The following is a 23,844-nucleotide window of genomic DNA, read 5'->3' as shown; positions in this document are numbered from 1 at the left end:
CCGCTGCCAACAAACTTCTGTAACCCTTGATCGTAGGAGCTGATAGGGAGCTTACGTTCCTTAGATGTAACAGGAAGTCAGCAATCTGGGTTACATTGGTACTGGTTGAGGAAAACTGCATTGGCCTTGCACCAGCTTCGGAAGACTTCCCATAAAGACTGATAGACTCTGAGAGTGGATGTCGTCCTTGCTCTGGCAATCGCTCTGGCTGCCTCCTTCGAAAAGCCTCTAGCTCTTGAGAGTCTTTCGATAGTCTGAAGGCAGTCAGACGAAGAGCGTGGAGGTTGGGTGTACCTTCTTTACGTGAGGTTGACGCAGAAGGTCCACTCTAGGAGGAAGAGTCCTGGGAACGTCGACCAGCCATTGCAGTACCTCAGTGAACCATTCTCTCGCGGGCCAGAGGGGAGCAACCAACGTCAGCCGTGTCCCTTTGTGAGAGGCGAACTTCTGAAGTACCCTGTTGACAATCTTGAACGGCGGGAATGCATACAGGTTGAGATGGGACCAATCCAGCAGAAAGGCATCCACGCGAACTGCTGCTGGGTCTGGAATCGGAGAACAATACAAGAGGAGCCTCTTGGTCATCGAGGTAGCGAATAGATCTATGGTTGGCTGACCCCACAGGGCCCAAAGTCTGCTGCAAACATTCTTGTGAAGGGTCCACTCTGTGGGGAAGACCTGACCCTTCCGGCTGAGGCGATCTGCCATGACATTCATATCGCCCTGAATGAGCCTCGTTACCAGCGTGAGCTTTCGATCTTTTGACCAAATGAGGAGGTCCCTTGCGATCTCGAACAACTTCCTCGAATGAGTCCCTCCCTGCTTGGAGATGTAAGCCAAGGCTGTGGTGTAGTCGGAGTTCACCTCCACCACCTTGTTAAGCTGGAGGGACTTGAAGTTTATCAAGGCCAAATGAACTGCCAACAACTCCTTGCAATAGACGTGAAGTGTCCTTTGCTCCTGATTCCATGTTCCCGAGCATTCCTGTCCGTCCAGTGTCGCACCCCAGCCCGTGTCCGATGCGTCCAAGAAGAGACGGTGGTCGGAGGTCTGAACAGCCAATGGTAGACCTTCCTTGAGAAGAATGCTGTTCTTCCACCACGTTAGAGTAGACCTCATCTCTTCGGAAACAGGAACTGAGCCCGTCTCTAGCGTCATGTCCTTTATCCAGTGAGCAGCTAGATGATACTGAAGGGGGCGGAGGTGGAGTCTCCCTAACTCGATGAACAGGGCCAGCGATGAAAGTGTCCCTGTTAGACTCATCCACTGCCTGACTAAGCATCGGTTCCTTCTCAGCATGCTCTGGATGCATTCTAGGGCTTGGAAGATCCTTGGGGCCGACGGACAAGTCCGAAAAGCTCGACTCTGAAGATCCATACCCAAGGAGACAATGGTCTGGGATGGAACGAGCTGAGACTCCTCAAAATTGACCAGGAGGCCCAGTTCCTTGGTCAGATCCATAGTCCATTTGAAAATCTCCAGACAGCGACGACTTGAGGGAGCTCTTAAAAGCCAGTCGTCTGACGGAGCCGGACACAAGATCATGATACTGCTGCACAGTCTGTAAACTGTCAATCATGGGCAAGCGAGGAAGTACAGTGACAACCCGAATCTGTCTAGACTGTCTGGGTCGTACAGACAACTCCTTAACGGGTTGCTGAGGTTGCCCACTGCGTCACAACAAGTCCCTTCTGTTGGTTGTTGAACGTCTTCCCCGTGACACATTGACTCCGTAAACAAAAAATCCTCTAACAAGGACTAAGCTTGGACTGCATGTCATGCAACACAGCTCAAGGTCTATGGGAGCAGGTGTGGTAACAGACGGGATTAGCGGCTGAAGTGTAACCATTACCTTCCCTGTAAGCATGTTATGCTTAAATAAAAGTCCATAAGAGGTTATGCAGCTAAAGGCTCCCTCCAAATGACAGAGTCCTCAAGGGAATATCAGAAGGAGGGAGAAAAGAACTTTCTCATCTACAGGGACCTTATCCTAGAAAAGCTAAGTTCTCTGAGTGAGGGTTCACTGGTGCAAAGCAGCAGACTAGAAGGCAACGTTATGAAACTGCTTGACAGTCTAGTGAGTTGGCAACAACCCAAGATGTGTTGAGAAGCATGCGGTAAGGTATGCAGAGCATGATGTATGCAGAGTATGCTGTATGCAGAGCATGCTGTATGTAGAGCATGTTGTATGCAGAGCATGCTGAATGCAGAGCATGCTGTATGCAGAGCATGTTGTATGCAGAGCATGCTGAATGCAGAGCATGCTGAATGCTGAGCATGTAGTAAGCAGAGCCTGCTGTAAGCAGAGCCTGCTGAAAGGAAAGCAGAGCGTGTGCATGGCGTTTAACATTTCTCAGAAATTCCATGACCAGTGCTAGAGTGCTTTATGCATGCTTGCATGGGGTTTAAACCATGGTATGCTGAACAGCAGAGTCAGAACGAGCTGGAACAACAACAGAGGTTTCCTCAACTTGAGGGAAAACCTGAGGTTCAGACTGCATAGGCTGAACAACAGACGGAGCAGAAGGCAGGTGCAAGGGTGAAGGAGGTTGACTCCTAGCAAGAGTTGCACCCAAGGATTGCACCAGCTGAGCGGAGGACGGAGGCGGAGTAGTCCGTTCCTGTTCCTGAGAGATGAGTGGAGCAAGAGAAGGTTGAGGCTGCGCAGAACAAGGTAAAGTTCTAGCAAGCTGAGGCTCCTGAGGCGCAAGTGCATGGAGGGTTGAACTCGGTGCAGCGCTGGTTGAGCAGACAGACTCACGGAGGGGAGAGGTTGTTGTACCCCAACCGAGAGTTGCACCACTGGTGGAGCAGCAAGGGGAGGAGGAGGAAGAGTGTAACTCTCCTGATCCCAAAGCAAGGGTTGCCTTAAAGAAGGCTGAGGCTGAACAACACTGTGAACAGCAAACTCCGAAAGTGGTTCAACATCGTACGCCTGGCAGATGGTGCTGCGACCAGGCGGAGCAGGTGCAGGCTGGGCGAGCACAGGCGGAGCAGGTGCAGGCTGGGCGAGCACAGGTGCAGCGAGAACAGGTGGAGGGAGTGCAGGAGGTGCAACACTCTCAGCCCGACACTCACGCATCAAGTCCGAAAGCTGTGCTTGCATGGACTGTAGTAGAGTCCACAACATCGTACGCCTGGCAGATGGTACTGTGATCAGGCGGAGCGAGTGTAGGAGGAGGGAGTGTAGGCGGAGGCGGAGGAGCAACACTCTCAGCCCGACACTCACTCATCAAGTCCGAAAGCTGTGCTTGCATGGACTGTAGTAGAGTCCACAACATCGTACGCCTGGCAGATGGTACTGTGATCAGGCGGAGCGAGTGTAGGAGGAGGGAGTGTAGGCGGAGGCGGAGGAGCAACACTCTCAGCCCGACACTCACTCATCAAGTCCGAAAGCTGTGCTTGCATGGACTGTAGTAGAGTTAACTTGGGGTCGGCAGACACTAAGTTCTGCTGAGGTAAAGCCTTAACAGCAGAGATCTGTTGTGGCAGAACCTTACTCCTCTTAGGCGGAGTGTAATCAACTGATGACTGAGGAGAGTCAGAGCTAACCCAATGACTGCATTCGGGTTGTGAACTTTAACTTCGTACGTCTGGCATAGGTCTGGACTTAACGTTTAAGAAGTCTTGAGACCTGAGACCAGCGTTACTCTGCCTTTATTTTCTCCCCTAATCTCTTCTGCAGACGAGCAAAATAAGGGCTCAATCGTCTGCGGGTGGGAGTGACGGTCTCGGTAAGACACGCCCACAACCACCGAGAATACTTCTGTGCGCCGATCAAGGCCTGCTGAACCCTTATGCCCTTCGACATTGCTTCTCCCCTGGGCTTGGGAGCTTGCAAGAGGTCCCGGACTGGGAGGACAACTGGCGCGCACAAAAGTACCCTCACGCACTAATCACTTATCACTTTGATTTCTGTTTGCACTTATTTCACTGAACTTTAAGTGGTTTGTACCTGAAATACGCAATTCTATCCTTTCTCAAAGTTAGTAATTGCGAAAACAGAATTACAATGTAACAGAAAAATCTAATGAAAGATAATTCAGTGGTTGGAAAGAGACTAAACACTAGATCACTCTAGAAACGTTTAGTTTCTTCCCCTAAAGAGACTAGGGAGAAGAGCAAAAAACGATAACGACGTTACTCGTACGCCTGGCAGGCTTGAATGAAACGTTTATCCTCTTTCTCCCTCCGTCTCTATCTCTCTCTCTCTCTCTCTCTCTCTTGACTTAGAACCTGAGAGAAGAGCCCAATCATATATATCGTTAAAACATATTATTGTTAAAGGAAAAAAACTGAAAAGTTCCTTTATTAGGATCAAAACCATTAAGTTAAGAAAGAATGAACAAAACGCTAGACACGGTTACTCTTACTGCAACGTGAAACCGTGAACATTCTTTCTCTATCGTAACGATAGAGTGCAAGGAGAACGTTCTGAACGTCAACAACTGCAGAGACAAAACAAAACGTTAGTTCAACTTTGAAAACAGTACGAGACTGTCAAAGAAAATCTTTCAAACTCTGTGGCGGAAATAGCATAATATGTTAACAGGTAAAACCGAAATGACGGGCTCAAAGTTTATTAACTTCGGTAAAAGACCGCCTACTATTAGGAAGGTCGAATATAAACAAATATAAAAATTAATTTTAATGAGTTTATAATAAAAGGAAGTTAATCGAAGAGGCCTATAAGAGGCGGAGAGATATAAAATAAATCTATAACTTTTGTTAAGCAAAATTAAGAAAGAGAGTCTATACTCTCTTAGACACCAACACTTCCGTCTAAGGGAAGGGTCGGCCATTGAAAGGTGAACGAGAGTTCATACTCTCTCGTCACCAAAATTAATCAAATTAATTCCAAAAGCTAACTAAGCTAATATAGAAGTTTTCCAGTAAAGCGACAGCCGAAATCAAAGAGAAATACTTCACCAAAGTCGTGAAAATACTCCAAGAACATAAGCGTATCCCAGAACGTCTTGCCGGAAGCACGACAGAGGAATAATTGAGGAGGTGTCAACAAGAAGTACTTGAGTACCTGGCCACAGGTGGCGCTGGTAAATACACCCCCTTCTAGTATTGTGATAGCTGGCGTATCCCTCCATAGAATTCTGTCGGGCAACGGAGTTGACAGCTACATGATTATCGGGTAAGTTTAATATTGAAAAATATTTGTTGCATCAGAAATAGTGTAGTTCCAACGAATTTAACGTTTATTTTGACCGCAAACCATCCGATTTGGAGATTTACTAAGTTGTTCTAGAATGCAGAAAGACCCTACTTCATCCCAACAATTATGGGGGACACCAGGTGGGAACCGGGGTTTTGGGTGGGGGAGGGGCGTCAAATGATATTTGCAATAAATGAATACTTATCCTTCCACCACCCCTCCCCCTATACCCCTATCTAGCCCTACCGGGGGGGGGGGGGGGGGGGGGGCTCCGCCCCCCCCTGCGACCCCCCCTTAAGGCCACAGTGATTTTCAGGGCACTACTGAACCTAATAAACCCACCTAACCTAGCCTAGGGGCTCTGTACCCCTACCTAGGGGCCCTGTACCCCTACCTAGGCCTACCGGGGGGGCTCCGCCCCCCCTGCGACCCCCCCTTAAGGCCACAGTGAATTTTGGGACACTACCGAACCTAATACAACCACCTAACCTAGGGCCCTGTACCCCTACCTAGGCCTACCCCTGCGAGGCCACCCCCCCCCCCTTACAGCCACTACCTAACACATCCATCAAACCAAATCCAAAGGGATGGTACTGCTGCATACATCGTTATACTATCACCATTATAATATACTCTATAAATTAATGAAGCTTACCTTAAACTGTTGGTTCATCAAGATGTGCTGCTGCTTTGAGGAAAATGTGAAGCCGTTGGGAAGGTTCCTTGGCATGCAGGCCAATTTTGATTTTGTAAAATTAAATTGTGTCTCTGGCACAAATGCACTAGTTTTTCAACAAATTCATTGTAAGTTACAAAACAGTCAGGACAAGAAAATGGAATTTCAACTTCTTGTGCAACATGAGATGACGCCCTTTCTATGGTCTCCATGTCTAAAAACGAAATGAAATGCCTGGGAAGATATTGTATTGTGGCGCTGTTGTATTGTCGCGCTGTGATTGGCCAAACATGTATGACGTCATAGTGGACAGGCGCTCTGATTGGCCAAACGTGTAAGACTTCATAGTGGACTAGTTTGTCAGCGGATTATAGTGGTTACAGGGCTCATTTAAGCAAATACAAGACACAGTCAACAATAACAACAGACTTAGAAAATATCTGGGAGGAAGACATGAGTAGCGTGAGTTTGATCGTCGATATATAAAGAACTAGGCATTTGCGACAGATAATATTTTACAGAAATACTACAAAAGACTTGCTTTACACGGGAAATATATTATTATAATAGATTTCCCATAATGGATGAAACTGTAAATTTTCCTACAATTTTTAATCTAAAACCTATTATAATGTTCAAGTAATACAAGAAACCCAATTCAATTTCGTTTCCAGAAGTTATCGGATTAATCTTGTGGCCTGATTGGTAAAGTCTCTGGCTGGTGATTGCCAGGTGAGAGTTAGAGTTCCATTCAGACTTGTTAGTACCATTAGTGTCTGCAACCTTACCATCCTTGTGAGCTAAGGTTGGGGGGTTTAGGGGAGCCTATAGGTCTATCTGCCGAGTCATCAGCAGCCACTGCCTGGCTCTTCCTGGTACTAGCTAAGGGGGAGAGGAGGCTTGGACGCTGATCATATAATATATGGTCAGTCTCTAGGGGATTGTCCTGCTAGATAGGGTAACGTCACTGTCCCTTGCCTATGCCATTCATTAGTGACCTTTAAACCTTTTAATGCAAATAAGATAGGGAGTACTGTAACTGGCTACCGTACAATAGCACACTATGGACATCTGTATTTCAAACATTATAAATATGTATCAACTAACCTATTAAATTACTGTAGACGTGATTGCTGATCAAATAACCAAAATTGGTACTCTGCCGTAGTCTACTACTTCAGATATGTTGTTTACAACGGTGATTGGCGAATGGTGATTGCTAATGTATTTGGCTCAAGGGAAAATTTTCTGGGCCTGAACTGTACCGAAGAAACCAAGAGGGATACTGCACAATTATGGTCGCCATCTTGAAAAGAGTTATTACATTTTGGTAAGTCTATTTTCACTTTTACACTTTGGTAAGTCTATTTACATTAAATCTCGATTAATTTTCCATATGTTTATTTTTATGAAATTAACCAATATTCGTTTGCCATTAGATTTACAACATCTTGGTGCCATAAACCCATAAACCCTCCACACAGGTAAAGGTTCAAATGCAACCCTAATGGTTAACCAATGAAGTTTAATTAGCATTGGACTTCAATAGTTATTGATTTTCCTTCCTTATTAATCAAGCCAAAAAATTTTCTACAAATAATTTGGTACACCATTTATACTATTACTGTCATCTAGACTCGAGTCTTATTATTATACCAGACATGCAATTATTCAATGTGTCTCTAGTATTTCTCATTGAAGTATGTCAATGAAATCATGTCCTACATTTATCGTATATGTTAATGCCATTTGGGTCAACTTTTCTCAAATTAGTAGTGTCCATTTCCTCACTCACATATTAATTTACATGGTGCAATTGGAAGATACTGCGAATCGTTTAAAATCTTGCGTATTAAAAATTCAGGCAAATGTCGATATATGTTCTTTGTTTGTTCTATGTTTATTTTCTATAAAAATTAATCATTGTTATATTCCTTTAAGAGAGAGAGAGAGAGAGAGAGAGAGAGAGAGAGAGAGAGAGAGAGAGAGAGAGAGAGAGAGAGAGAGAGAGAGAGAGAGAGAGAGATGCGTATTAACTTTAAAACTTCAAAAGATTGGACTATCCATTAAAAATTCACTGATGTTGAAGGAAACATGAAACACTCGTAGATTTCTTAGCCCTGCCAGCCAGACACGTCCTCTTGCAATATAAAATAAAACAGGTGACTCCATGAGTAGAACTTAGCATTCAGCGGTCAACGGTATCTTAACTGGCCTTCGCTTGCTGGTAACGTTATGAAGAAGCATAAAAAGTTGCATGGGAAATTTAATTCTCGATATATATTATCTTAACATGAGTCATTTTCCTTAAAAAAAAAAAAAAAGTAGCACCACAAGGGTATAGCTACCAATCAAGTTTTGATTTAGCTGATGTTAGCATTCATTCACGGGCAAGTCAATTGGTGGGAGATGAGGCAGAATCAAACCACCTGATCTTACAAAAGCAATACCATCATCAATCTACAATTAAGATATGTACAGTATCACACATAAATTCGTTTATATAATACCATTTAGTATTCAATATAAATAGTAGAGAAAGGTGAATAAATGAAGGGGTGTGATGAAAGGTGTTTGACATGCATTTTGGGAATATTAAAGTAAAACTGAGAGCCTAATGAAAGAATGTACAGAGGTTTCTAGAAGACACTTGAAAGAAAGTGTGAGTTGGAGTACAGTAAGGTTATGAGTGTAGAGGTGATTCGGCAGATGGAGTAATGGAAAAATTGGATTAGATCTTCAAATCTGGTCCAGAAGGTCCGATGTTGGGCCCGAAGAGGCCACTCAGCACTCAGATGCTAATGGAGTTTGAAGTAAAGATTAATAAAACATTATTTTACTTACTTTTACAGCTGCCTTTCCGGTCACATACAGCAGGGGAACCACACACTGCGGGATCTCCCCAGTCGTTATATCTTGTTGGTTCAGAGTATTCAACGTTCTATATCACGTATTGCTCATTTACAGTTGAATCGTCACTGACATACGACTCATGGAATAAGGAAGTCTTCAGTTTCCTATTGTCTTTAATAATTCGGGTGTCTCGTGGGAGCTTATTGTATAGTCTCGAGGCTGCATATTTAACGGCTATGAAGCCTACAACAGACACATATCTAGGTTCCAATAGTTTGAAACCATCTGCAACTATTCTCGAGTCCACACATTAGTTGGCGGCGCAATATGTAGCAATTCTCTTACGCATTTGGGACGACCGGTTCTGATAACTTGGTGGGTTATTGTATAAATTTTAAATTCAGTTCTCGCTTTGATAGGCAGCCAATGTAAATTAATTAGTATAGGGGTGATTGCTTCTCTAGGTTGGACACCTTTTATCAGTCTTGCTCCTCTGTATATCATGTTTTATAATTTCTTAAGTTGTATTTCTGAACAGAAAAGAAGGGGGATAGCAGAAGGCGTTCGTTCGTTTAATGTGTGTTAAGATTGCCTTGCCATTATGGCAAGACACGGAATTTTGCGTTGGCAGCCCGTAAGAGCAGAAGGCTAAAACGTGAGCGCAATTAGGGACCCAAAGGATACTGCCATGAATTTAGTAACGCCTACAGTGCACCGCTTGAGTTGCGTTGACGGCATTATTACCGTAGAGGGTGGGAAAAATGAAGTAGGTCCATGCAAATATTTTGAATGCTGGTAAGAAGAGAAGTGAATCACACAATAAGTCAAATTACGAAAGTAGCAGTATGTGTTCTTCTGGGGGTAGGGGTCTAGAATGTCTATGGATATAAAGGCTGGAATGTAAGGAGCACGAAAAAAAAAAAAAAAAAAACTAGGGGATTAAACAACACGTTGTATGTAGGGTGGTTTAGCATGTTGTATAAGGTGGATAACATCGTGAATGTTATATGCACAAGAAGTTCATCTATGATTGTTTTCGAGTTTTACCAAGACACTTCCTGAGAAGGGAAATGGCTTAGTAGTGAAATACATATAGGCCTACACATACTGGCATATTATACAACAAATAATAATTTAAATCATAGTAATTTTATCCTGGCAATGACTGGCACCAAAACAAAAGGGTGTTATATATCATACTTCTGAAAGTTTTGTACATATTAGCAACAAGTACTCCATTATTCCATGTAGAAATAAAAAAAAAACTCAGTTGCATCTGGACACTTGGCCAGTCAAATAATAATAATAATAATAATAATAATAATAATAATAATAATAATAATAATAATAATAATAATAATAATAATAATAATAATAATAATAATAATAAAGATTAATTAGGTGCCGATGCACAATAGGCATATCTTTTAAGAAGATTTGCATCTTTTTGTTTCAGGCACAATTTTTTAAGGGTTTGAAGAAATTAAAAAGAAATACGTTGTCATTTATACATTAGACGGAACAACGTAAAATAAAACCTCAGGTTTATTTATAAATTTGGACAAGTAATATAAGCTAGTATTATTCAACATTCACTTCGTACTAATTTAATAAATATAAAAGTCCTTCTCACCGAGTTTCGAAGATGAATTTATAAAATTTGACAATCAAGATTTTGAGTAACTTTCCCAGATGTGTCAAGTTGCAAAAGTGAAGTCTGGGATATTTGTATCCGGTGGATTATTCGTCGTATCATATTATTTTGAAATCGACGTACTGTATTGCATAATTTTTACAGTTCAGAGAGAAAGTCACAAAGACAAGAATGATTTGCATTCTCTCTCTCTCTCTCTCTCTCTCTCTCTCTCTCTCTCTCTCTCTCTCTCTCTCTCTCTCTCTCTCTCTCTCTCTCTCTCTCTCTCTCGTGCAAGTTCCATGGGAAAGTGCAGTAGAAAAGTAGTGGATAGAAAATAACGGAAAGTACCAATATTGGTCTTCATATTTACAAGAGTTACAGTAATATTTCGTCAGGATGGATAGCTAGCTGCCTTGTCATCTTACCATTGGCCGCACACAAATTACAATTTGAATGACTGGTCAATCTCCCCTACATAATAAAGATCAAGAGTCTGAATATATATATATATATATATATATATATATATATATATATATATATATATATATATATATATATATATATATATACTGTCACGCTGACGGCTACGACTCGTACTCGGAAAACAGCACTCTCCCACAAATTGCCCAAACTAGCGTATTGAAGTCAGGACAGGGGTAGAGGGTGGGAAGGGTTTCATCTGTACGTATGTGCATATCTATCTGTATATTTAGCAGTCATTTTTGACGAATTGCATACACTAGTATAATATATTCTTTAATAATAACTACGTGTTACTTCCTTGTTCAGAGGGGTATAGAAACTCGAGCATCCAAGAACCATTGTGGGTCTTTTTTTTCACAGTAGGATGAGGAAAGTAAAGTCTATTTAACGTTATTTAATTCAGTATGATTAAATTAATCACTCTATCATCTTATTCTCTTTCTACAAAATTTATAAAAAAAATAACGTATGGTTTTTATAATAAATCGGGATTTTTTTTTTTTTTTGGATTTTTTTAATACTGAAAATTTGCGCAACTGAAATGATATACATGTTTACTGCTCATGTTCTTCGAAGGTGAATTTTTAGACAACACTACCACCTAATAATTTCAAATATCTAAATAAAAATTACCCAATGAAAGATCTAAGTGGAGGATACAACGATATATGACTACTAAACAATCATATTTGCGTTTTGTTACGGATTAACTTGATTCCTTTCAATTTTCTCCATACACTAATTTTGGCCAAATCCCTGCATTAGCAACCAATCATCTACAATTAGAGATAAGATCTATGTGAAATACAAAGAATCATATGAACGTACAACCTACATGTTTTCCAGGACATACCATATATCAAGCACATATACTGTATGTATTAAGGGCCACAAGCATCCACCTGAAGAACATTAGTGATCACATTACAGTAATAACTGTAGTGGCTATCAACAAATATTTACTGCAGCATTCTATATAAAAATTCAACGATTACCATTCATTTCATATGATATATATATATATATATATATATATATATATATATATATATATATATATATATATATATACATATATATATACATATATATATATACATATATATATATATATATATATATATATATATATATATATATACATATATATATATATATATATATATATATATATATATACATATATATACATATATATATATATATATATATATATATATACATATATATACATATATATATATATATATATATATATATATATATATATATATATATATATATATATATACATATATATATATATATATATATATATATATATATATATATAGTATGAGTGTATGTATATATGCATGTGTTCGTGTGTATACTAGAAAATAAAGGATTAAATTCTTGTGTTGAAAAACTCAGAATGAGCACCAAATACCAGTTCCAAAACCTCCTAAGCAACATTGTCAGTGATTTTTTTCACTATATCATTCGGTTCAGACACGAACGTACCAATGCACTTTATGGCTATCAAAGCCTTTTTCTTCCTAGACACATCCCACTTTATCAAGGCAACTGTTTTTAGCCTCCAAAATCTTCCAAATACCTAGTTTATCTATAAATTAGTGTACCCTAGCCATCAAAAATGACGTCTAAATATTTAGATAAATATGCACGCATATGCACACACACTGATCCAACCCTTCCCACCTTTTCATAACTACAAGCCGCTGGTTCGGTAATTTGTGGGAGAGTGTTGTTTCAAAGTGTACCCCTCGGGGTAGCCCGCTCCCACCAAGGCATGACTACTCCCTCAACCCCCTGAGCGTGACAGGAAATATATATATATATATATATATATATATATATATATATATATATATATATATATATTTGGGCTCAGGCCATGTCATCCTGATGGAAGTTCCTTCATAGTAGCTTCCTAGGTTATATTTAACTACAGTGATATATCCCAGAGAATTTTACTTAAGGTATTCAGAATTCTAACTCCTGGCGCGAAAATCCCTGGCTTTCGCTTTATGGGATATCACATAATATCAGAGGACGTATTCTTGACACGCCACATAGCTATCTACACCCCTAATAGTGTTTACACTTCGAGAGGGGAAAGTGGCAAGAATTGTAGGTGGGCCATTATTAAGGCAACGCTCCTACACGTACTTTAGTTGGGCGCCAGTATGACGTCACGTCCCGGCGCCATCTTGTCATTCCTTCTCAAGTAGCGTACCTAGCTCGGTGTTTTCCCTGTGCCTTTCGCTATTTTGGATTATCTTTACTGCTATGATGCTTTTACCAGCTTCATCTGGCTCTAGAAAGTTGAGTATTATCTTTAATTTGTATAAATGTAAGCTCTTGCCAGTTTTTCTTTTCGATTAAAGTCGTAATTAACGTAACAAGAGCTGTTGCCTAACCGGATGACGTCATGAACACAGTCGTTCTTTATGCATGTGCCATTTAGTTAGCCAGAACGACATTCCCGATATATATTCGCTTCAATAAATTTAGCTATTTTAGCAATTTTAGCTAGGAAATTTTATATTATGTCGATTGTACAGTGGATTTGGCAATTTATTTACCGAGCCCCACTAGTGCTAGGCTAGGTTTCCTAGCCTAGGCACCTTCATTTACTTTCATGCATGATATAGTTTTCCTAGTGTGATAATTTATTGAAGCCTTAGGCAATATTTTATACATATAAGATATTACTGCATATAAATTTTCTTCTTCCAAGGTTTGTATACGAGAGAGTTTCGGTGACCGATTCTCACCGCGCCTAGGCTACTAGCCTAGGGGCTTTAGTATACTTTCATACATGTCCTCGATTGCCCTTGTATCATCTTATTAAGTGGAGATTGACACCACTTATTCTTTTTAAGACGATACTAATCTCCTTGGGAGATTTATGAGCAATCTCTCTCCCTCTGAGTTAGCCTAGGCTAACCCTAGTCGGGTTTACCGTGAATTTTATTCAGGTAAATCTAGGCTAGGGTGTTTCTGTTCCTTCCCTCAACCGCAGAGGCCAGTTTTGAGTTTAGGACAGAACATCAGAGTATTCATCTGTGATCGGTGGCCGTCTGGCTTGGTGAATTGAATTCCTAAGTCAGGTTAGGCTACCGATGCAGGAGGCTAGACCTCCCTAGGCCTCACCTGAAGGCATTATATGATATGATGCCTCCTCCCTGCGGCCTAGCAGACAGTCCTGTGCCAGCAGAACCTAAGCTGAAGAATTGAATTCTTCTCTTGCTTAGGGTCTCCAATACTAAACTCTGTTCCTAACACCTAAGACAGCGGCGTGGGTGCTGCCGTCTCACCCTAATAGGCTAACCCAAGACAAGGGAATCGAATTCCCTGGCCCCTTGGGGTTATCTTTACACTGGAACGGAGTCTTTTTAGGTGGGGTAGAACCTGCCGGCTACTACCTCACCTACAGGACCCTCACCCCTCCCCTTGCTGTCCTTTAGTGATGGCCTAGCCTTCACACATCTTGGCCACCATTCTACATTCGACCCTAGTGCGGGTAGATTGTGGGATTGGCTCGGGTTCTCTGTCGGCTGCCGGCAGAGATTCCCCTACCCTATCGAGTGTTCTTCAGTCCTCTCTTGGTCTGCCTTCCATAACCCTGCCGGCTGGTACCGGCTGGGTTGTGGTTGGATGGAAGCCCGAATGTAATTCCCCTTTCCATATGAACCCTCATTCTGGATGGAGGGCTGCAAGGCTGAGCCTTTGCTTCACCCTCCCATCCATGCTTTCTCTCTCTCTCTCTCAACAAGTATCTTGGGCCTAGCTGCCGGCGGCCATTGAGCCGGCGGCGGCCAGCAGGACTGTGGACCGCCGGCAGGACTGAGGACCGCCGGCAGGTTGCACTGCCGCCGAATGTTATGGGTTGCCGACGATCGGCGACCCAATAATGGCCGGCACACACCGGCTGGCCGCCGGCAGCTATGATGACTGCCGGCAGCCGGTCGAATGTTTGTCTGACGACATCTCACTCACTGCCGGCTGCCGGTAGGACTGCCGAATGTCGGTGACCCCCCGCTGCCGGCCGCATGCAACTGCCGGCGGTCTGCCACCCATTACCACTAGAAAGCAATACACCTTTTCCTTAAACCCAGGAACTACCATGCCGGCATGCGCCAGCAGGTACTACAGTATATGGCCGTGGAGTGGTCAGTAAAAAATTGCGATATTGATTATACTGCAATAAATAAACCACTGTACGGTCTGTACAGTAGCCCATACATTTTCCAACCTATAAGGTGTTTTATGGGCAGCCTATTGTGAGACCCCTTGTTAAAGAAAGCGATTCTTTCTTTAAAAATTCAGTGATCACTATATTCAATCCCCATTATTGAATTCCTGAAGACGGTTTTATGTTACACCTTCATATATCCTGAGGATAAATGTCTTCTTTGATAATTCTATCTTAGAATGCCCGAGATTCAATATTGATGGAGGTCATAGCAATTTGCTGAGCATGAAACACACGTAGGTGTCTTTCCTCTTTCCTTTCTAGCTTACCTATCCTAAGCTAAAATATACATAACATTGTATGGTGAATTCTGTGAGATAATTCACCGAATACTCATCCGCCTTATCTTTCTTTACAGGAGGAGCATCCTGAGTGCGGGAACCATTTCTGCCAGGTCCGCAGTAAGAACTTCTGTGGCCATGGAATGTGCAGGACCCACGCGCGCTGCACGACGATGAAGGGTTCTCTTAAATATTGGGACCCCCAGGTATGTGACGTATGTTCCAATCTGGTTACTGAGGCTTTTGATGATCAAAAGTCGACTGAGTCAAGGGATGCAGCAAGAGAGAAGCTGCGTAAATGGGTCAGGGGTTTTCAAAAGAATGCCACTGGCCCATACCTTCCTAACAAAAGGATGAGAGCTTGTCTTTTCCCTAAGGCATCTTGAGATGCAGTTATCCCTCAACCTCAAGCTGAGATCCCCCTCGTCCAGATTCCGATAGAATCTGAAGTTTTGGATGCCATGAAGGACATCCAGCTAGAAGACAATACGTCGGTAGTTTCCAAGGAGACAGAACGGAGTCTTCTAGCAGAAGAGCAGGAACAGGAGTTCTGAGGGCGACGATGAAGGAACCAAAATTATTTCGGTTCCATGGGCTCCGGTGGCTGAGCCCGTCCCGTCGACCTCCTCTGCCCTCCAATTGGACACAATAAGTCACACCCTAACATCTCTCCTGTCTATGTTTCAGGACATGAAGAAGGAGTCATCTAAGAAAGAAGCTTCTCTTCGGACTGAGATGCACCAGCTCGTGACTTGCCGTTTAGGCTCGAAGAAGCTAAACGTTAAGGACCTTCCCCCTTTCTCGGACGACAACCCTTGGAGGTATGCTGAACACATGCCTATGTCAGGAGGGAAGATCTTCCTCTCCGACAAACTGGGTACGGTCCCAGTAGAGGACATTCAGTTCTGGCCCAGCAAAGGGGCCTATCCTGATTGTTACGTTCGTCTGAGGATGGAACCTCCCTCTAAAGAGGAGACAGAGCCGAAGGAGGTCATAATACTTGACCTCCCTAAAGCCCAAGCCTTGTTCACCAGTATCTTGAAAGAGAGGGCCTTCACTAGCTCCAAGGTACCGGCTCTCAGCAAGAAGCACCAGTCCTTCATTGCTGCTTCTTCCCGTGCCTTCCCCTTTATGGAAAAATGGTTCAAGGCAGCCTTAAAGGCAGTCGAGGTAGGGAAACCTTGCCCTACGGCCATTTTCCCTTGCCCTACCATCAGATGATGCAGACTGGAAGGATGTCTATAGCAACTTCTGGAAGTTGGAGGCTGACATTGCCGGACGTCAGTTCGGAGAAGACCTCCCTAAGTTGTCGGACTTCCTCCTGCACAGAGACCAGGAAACGAAGGAAAGACTTACCGCCTCTATGTCCCTGCAGACTGAATTAGAGACAATGGCAAGTGTTCCAGAAACCCCAGACATGTACATGGTCTTTACCAAAGCTCATTTGGCAACAGTCACCAAAGACCTGTACAACTTTATCAAATCCAGACGGGCTTGTAGAGAGTTCGTGTTCGCCTCAGCTGCGGTGAGGCACGAACCAAGGAAGCTGATAGCTTCCAACATCTGGGGAAAAGACTTCTTCCCAAACGAAGCGGTCAAAGAGGTTGTCGACAAAGCCACCACGGAGAATAGGAATCTTCTCCAAAAGTGGGGCTTGTCGACCAAGAGAAAGTCTTCCAGTGAGGAGGGTCCCCAACCCAAAAGGAAGACCAAGCGACCTAGAGTGCCCTCTCGCCCACCTCGACAGCAACAACTACCCGTGGCCACGGTGTCCCAGAAGGTGACACAACCACCTACCACGTTTCAGCTGGTGCCCCAGCAAGTAGCGACACAGTCGCCTGTTTTTACCCCAGCCTTTGAAAGCCAATCCACGACCTTTCGGCTGAAGTCTCGAGGTTCCTTTCGAGGTTCCTCTAGATGCCCCTCTAGAGGCAGGGGCAACAAAGGTGGACGTGGCCAAGGAGGCAAGTCCTCCAACCAGCACTCAAAGTGAGATGCTTCCGGTAGGGGGGAGACTTCTCTTTTTCTGGGATCGTTGGACCTTCGATCCCTGGGCCCACAGCCTAATCAAGAACGGACTGGGGTGGAGTTGGAACACAACTCCACCAACTTTCCCTCAATTCTTCCAACACTCAACCCCCATTCTGGAAGAATATGTCCAAGAACTCTTAGACAAGAGAGTTGTAAGGAGGGCAAAGTCCGTCAAATTCCAAGGAAGGCTGTTTTGTGTTCCGAAGAAGGATTCGGAAAAGCTCAGAGTCATTCTGGACTTGTCACCACTCAACAAGTTCATAGTGAACCACAAGTTCAGGATGCTTACTCTTCAACACATAAGGACCCTACTGCCCAAACAAGCATACAGTCTCCATAGACATGGCGGACACATATTGGCATGTCCCGATCAATCGACAAGTTTCCTCCTACCTAGGATTCCAGCTACAAAAGAAACAATACGTCTTCAGAGCCATGCCCTTCGGACTAAACATAGCCCCAAGGGTATTCACAAAGCTTGCGAACTCAGTCATTCGTCAACTACGCCTAAAGGGAGTTCAGGTGATTGTCTACCTGGACGACTGGCTGGTATGGGCAAAATCCGAAGAAGAATGCACGCATGCCTCCAAGGAAGTGATCCAGTTCCTGGAACATCTAGGATTCAAGATCAACCTTGAAAGGTCTCGACTATCTCCAGCTCAAAAGTTCCAATGGCTGGGTGTTCACTGGAACTTACAGTCACATTGCCTCTCCATTCCATCAAAGAAGAGGAGAGAGATAGCGGGATCTGTCAAGAGACTTCTTCAATCCGACAGGATATCAAGACGGCAACAAGAGAGAGTTATGGGGTCTCTCCAGTTTGCCTCAGTGACAGACCCAGTGCTGAGAGCACAATTAAAAGATGCATCAGGAGTCTGGAGAAAATACGCATCAAACGCTTGAAGAGATCTAACAAGACCGATACCAACTCGTCTGCGATCACTCCTCAAGCCATGGTCGGAGGCCAAGTACCTAAAGAAGAAGGTACCCCTACAACCGCCTCCACCTTCAGTCACCATCCACACGGATGTCTCGAAGGAAGGATGGAAAGGCCACTCTCACCAACGGAAAGTCCAAGGAACCTGGTCCTCCCTCTTCAAGACCTTCCACATCAACATTCTGGAAGCCATGGCAGTTTTTCTATCGCTGAAGAAACTGAAACTTCGCTGCTCGATCCACATCCGGCTGGTCTTAGACAGCGAAGTGATAATGAGATGCCTAAATCGACAAAGCTCGAGATCGCCTCAAATCAACCAAGTGATGTTAGCCATCTTCCGCCTGGCGGAAAAGAAGAGATGGCACTTATCAGCAGTTCACCTCTAAGGGTTCCGCAATGTGACAGCGGACGCTTGGCTGGTATGGGCAACATCCGAAGAAGAATGCACGCATGCCTCCAAGGAAGTGATCCAGTTCCTGGAACATCTAGGATTCAAGATCAACCTTGAAAGGTCTCGACTATCTCCAGCTCAAAAGTTCCAATGGCTGGGTGTTCACTGTAACTTACAGTCACATTGCCTCTCCATTCCATCAAAGAAGAGGAGAGAGATAGCGGGATCTGTCAAGAGACTTCTTCAATTCGACAGGATATCAAGACGGCAACAAGAGAGAGTTATGGGGTCTCTCCAGTTTGCCTCAGTGACAGACCCAGTGCTGAGAGCACAATTAAAAGATGCATCAGGAGTCTGGAGAAAATACGCATCAAACGCTTGAAGAGATCTAACAAGACCGATACCAACTCGTCTGCGATCACTCCTCAAGCCATGGTCGGAGGCCAAGTACCTAAAGAAGAAGGTACCCCTACAACCGCCTCCACCTTCAGTCACCATCCACACGGATGTCTCGAAGGAAGGATGGAAAGGCCACTCTCACCAACGGAAAGTCCAAGGAACCTGGTCCTCCCTCTTCAAGACCTTCCACATCAACATTCTGGAAGCCATGGCAGTTTTTCTATCGCTGAAGAAACTGAAACTTCGCTGCTCGATCCACATCCGGCTGGTCTTAGACAGCGAAGTGATAATGAGATGCCTAAATCGACAAAGCTCGAGATCGCCTCAAATCAACCAAGGGATGTTAGCCATCTTCCGCCTGGCAGAAAAGAAGAGATGGCACTTATCAGCAGTTCACCTCTAAGGGTTCCGCAATGTGACAGCGGACGCTCTATCCAGGACCAAACCGATAGAGTCAGAATGGTCCCTAGACGCAAGATAATTCTCCTTCATCTTATGCCAAGTCCCAGGACTGCAGATAGACCTCTTCGCGACGAGCGACAACAAGAAGCTACCCAGGTACATAGCCCCGTATGAGGATCCTCTAGCGGAAGCAGTGGATGCGATGTCCATAGATTGGAACAGATGGTCCAGGATTTACCTGTTCCCTCCAACCAATCTCCTGCTGAAGGTCCTCAACAAATTGAGATCCTTTCAGGAAACAGCAGCGATAGTGTCTCATAATTGGCCCAACAGCATATGGTTCTCACTGATAACAGAACTACGACTGAAGCTGATTCCGTTGTCGGATCCAGTTCTGACTCAACAAGGGCAGAAGTCGACTGTCTCCGCTTCATCACAGAAAACCCGGAACCTTCATCTCATGATTTTCTCACCTTAGCAGTCAAGAAAAGGTTCGGGATTTCAAAGGACAGTATCAACATTTTAGAAGAATACAAGTCGAAATCTACTAGAAGACAATACGAATCTTCGTGGAAGAAATGGGTTGCCTTCGTCAAAGAAAAGAAACCAAAAAAGATCTCAACAGATTTCTGTTTATCTTTCTTTATTCATCTCCATGAACAAGGTTTAGCAGCCAACACGATCTCTACGTGTAAATCTGCCTTGACTAGACCCCTACTATATGCCTTCCAGGTGGACTTCTCGAATGAAATCTTCAACAAGATCCTTAAGGCCTGCGCTCAACTTCGGCCCGCAGCACCTCCGAGGCCCATTTCTTGGTCCTTGGATAAGGTTCTTCATCTAGCCTCTACCTTGAACAATGAAGATTGCTCTCTAAAGGATTTGACTCAAAAGGTGATATTCTTATTTGCACTAGCCTCAGGAGCCGGAGTTAGCAAAATAGTGGCCCTTTCGAGGGATGATGGCCGCATTCAGTTCACAGACTGCGGAGAACTGAACCTTTTTCCTGACCCAGTGTTTCTCGCTAAGAATGAGCTGCCCACCAAAAGGTGGGATCCCTGGAGAATCTGCCCTCTGAAAGAAGATGCATCTCTATGCCCAGTAGAATACCTAAAGGCCTATCTTCGTAGAACTTCAGACTTTGGGGGAGGACAGCTTTTCAGAGGAGAAACCTCAGGTTTAACATTGACCTTGAAACAACTAAGGGCGAAGATCACCTATTTCATTTGCAGAGCGGATCCAAATAGCACACCCGCAGGTCATGATCCGAGAAAAGTTGCTTCGTCTATGAACTTTTTTCTGAACATGAGTTTTGAAAGTCTTCGCTCCTATACCGGATGGAAGTCATCCAGGGTTTTCTTCAAGCACTACGTGAAACACGTGCAAGAGATTAAGCATTATGTGGTGGTAGCAGGTAGTGTACTAAAACCTGTCGCTTAAATTCTGCAAAGAACAGTGCACTAATTGGGACTTTAGTGAAGGGTGTACATGGTTTCCTCCTACAGAGTGACATGTTTAGTGAAGTGTCTAAGTAGTGACACTACGAACTGTTCTAAGTATAAGGTGAAAGAAGCATAGAAGACATACATATGTGCCATGTGTATAACTACGCAAGTGTTGATGAACTGTAACGACAGATGAGGAATAATGAAATATTACGATATTTCCTTTATAGTGGCTTCACGTTTCTTTTTCAGATGAAACAGTTATTTTTGTTATTACTGTTTTATTATGCTTTACATAATATTTCCAAAAACTTTTCTTTAATTTTATATTGTATTATAAAATGAACCGTATCCTTGCTATCTATTGTTTAGCAATAAACATATATTTGAATTTTGTGTCTCAATTCGCCCTACAAATTCTAAACATGCTTTATAAATAAATGTGTCAGAGCACTTATTATCCTATTATTTTGAAAATATTCTGAACATATACTATATCTGTTCTAAGCGAACAACCTCACAATTATGTGTTATTGTATCAAGTATCAGTTCCTGGTAATGACTGATTTTATGTCTAATTGCTTTACTGACTGTACAAATTTCCTACATGAATGAAAATCTGACTACCCTGCTTACAGCCTCACCAAGTGGACCAAGGGAGGTGTCAGTAATCAATACATACTTTTTTCCTTTCAGAATACAAACTATGTTTTACATGTATATGATGAGACTAATATACAAACTAGTTTGCTAGATTGTTCATTGAACTTACAATCCTCAGGTTTTTTTCCTAGAGTCTCCCATGACTCTTCCCTGTAGGGGGCAGGAAACACTGACATAGTCCATGATCAGTTGAAAGGTGTATGACAGTAACACCATGTGTCTCTAGGTCTAGATGACCAAGGAAAATTTATCTCGCGGTTATTGGCACTAGTGGAAATCCACAGATACAATAATGCTTTGGTAAACTTCCATCAGGATAACATGGCCTGAGCCCAAAAAACGGATTTTGAGCGAAGCAAAAAATCTATTTTTGGGTGAGGTAGCCATGTCGTCCTGATGGACCCACCCTCCTTTTACAAAGGATGAATGAATCCCTCCCAACCGTACTGTATCTGTAGCACCTCGCTAACGCTACAAAGGATGACAAGATGGCGCCGGGACGTGACGTCATACTGGCGCCCAACTATAGTACGTGTGGGAGCGTTGCCTTAATAACGGCCCACCTACAATTCTTGCCAATTTCCCCTCTCGAAGCGTAAACGCTATTAGGGATGTAGATAGCTATGTGGCGTGTCAAGAATACGTCCTCTGATATTATGCAATATCCCATAAGGCAAAAGCCAGGGATATTCGTGCCAGGAGTTAGAATTCTGGATACCCTAAGTACCTAGGAAGCTACTATGAAGGAACTTCCATCAGAACGACATGGCTACCTCACCCAAAAATAGATTTTTCGCTTTGCTCAAAATCCGTTATATAAATATATTATATATATATATATATATATATATATATGTATATATATATATATATATATATCTATATATATATATATATATATATATCCCTTGTTTTTCCATCACCCTGAGTATCAACACTATTGCAATATCCTTTTTATCTGATTATTCTCCTTTGCTTTATTTTTTTGCCATATCACTACCCTCTACTCATGTCACCATCTTAGTACTTATTACACAATTTTGAAACTTCTCCTTCATATTCTCTCTCAATTAAGAGTTTAAAATTCACATTTCACTCCGATCAAAGCTCATTAATTGTTCATAATACTATCTCTTACTTCTAACCAAACCGCTTTTACAGTGACCAGGCTACCTTCCTTGCTCTACCTATTTTGTGATTCACTTCATCAATTCTAAAATGCTCATACGTATTCATTCTTCCAACATTCTTCATTTATCTTTCTACATTACAATAAATCAAATAACATTTTGCCATATCATTAATTTTCAGTTTTCTCAGCAACCAAAAGTTATCAAAGATTTCTCAATCTCTACAGTCAAATATCCTTAATCATCATCATCTACTCCGTACTTCATTTTGCCCCTATTTTCTTATCCCAAAACACATTCAAGGGTAACCTTCATGCCAGGTGCATTCCTGTAGCGGGGAAATAAACGATATAAAATGGATAAATGTAGGCTCGAAAGTAAAGATCCATTTGCAAATATTTATGACAACGATGATTGACTCTTAAAATCAAAACCTTTGAGATGTCGGCGTATTCTTAAATTTTTCCACGTTGTATTTCTCACCAATCTTTTTTGATATTCTACAGATCTGAATCTAAGGTTTGATTCTGGTTCCCTGTCATCTGATTAATCACCCAAGGCGCTTAATCTAAAAGAAGTGTCCCGTTGGCGTCCTCAAAGAAACAAGGCCTTTGTAACACGGTAAGTTGGTTTTTTGGTATTTTTCCGACATCTTTGGATATCCAAGTTAAGGTAACTTTGATTAGCCTTTGTATTGCAAACGTATCAATGATTTGCATTTGCATATTATTTTACCTGGCATAATCAACTTCAACTGGTTCTTTTCCATTACGTTAGCTGGTTTTTCCCTCTAATTGTTGCATGACAAACGGTTCTCAAACTTAAGTTCGTCTGCTGTCTTTGCATCAAATTGTTATATTGCTCATAGATTAGATTGGTCTTTGCCCCTCCATCTTTAAATGGTAAAGGCAACTTTAATTAGTGCTTGACTTATATCTATGCACATAACTCTTTGATTGATGTTAAGGACAGCGTTTGTTGGTATTTGGCAGTTATCTATGCATGGAAAAGACAGCTTTTATTGATACTGGATGAAGATTCAAATGGTATTTGGCTGTCAACTTTGCATAGCAAAAGCACATTCGT

The 23,844-nt window shown here is 42.6% G+C and overlaps 1 protein-coding gene across 4 annotated transcripts in view; it reads right to left on the bottom strand.

Moving 5' to 3' along the window:
• Positions 1–23,844, bottom strand: part of bug (thioredoxin domain-containing protein bug) — a 323,500-nt gene that overhangs the window by 90,906 nt on the left and 208,750 nt on the right. Inside the window, exon 1 of one of the 4 annotated variants that reach the window (XM_068346269.1) lies at positions 6,632–6,652. The exons of the other annotated variants lie outside the window; for them this stretch is intronic. Coding sequence (XP_068202370.1) covers positions 6,632–6,634 — 3 coding nt within the window. The 5' untranslated portion in view covers positions 6,635–6,652. Of the gene's footprint in view, positions 1–6,631; positions 6,653–23,844 lie in introns of those variants that run through there. 4 annotated transcript variants of the gene reach the window in all.

Source organism: Palaemon carinicauda, chromosome 22 (assembly GCF_036898095.1).
Source record: "Palaemon carinicauda isolate YSFRI2023 chromosome 22, ASM3689809v2, whole genome shotgun sequence".
In the NCBI taxonomy this organism is placed as follows: Eukaryota; Metazoa; Arthropoda; class Malacostraca; order Decapoda; family Palaemonidae; genus Palaemon; species Palaemon carinicauda.
The sequence above is the reverse complement of the archived record's forward strand: the minus strand, read 5'-3'. Positions and strand labels throughout refer to the sequence as shown.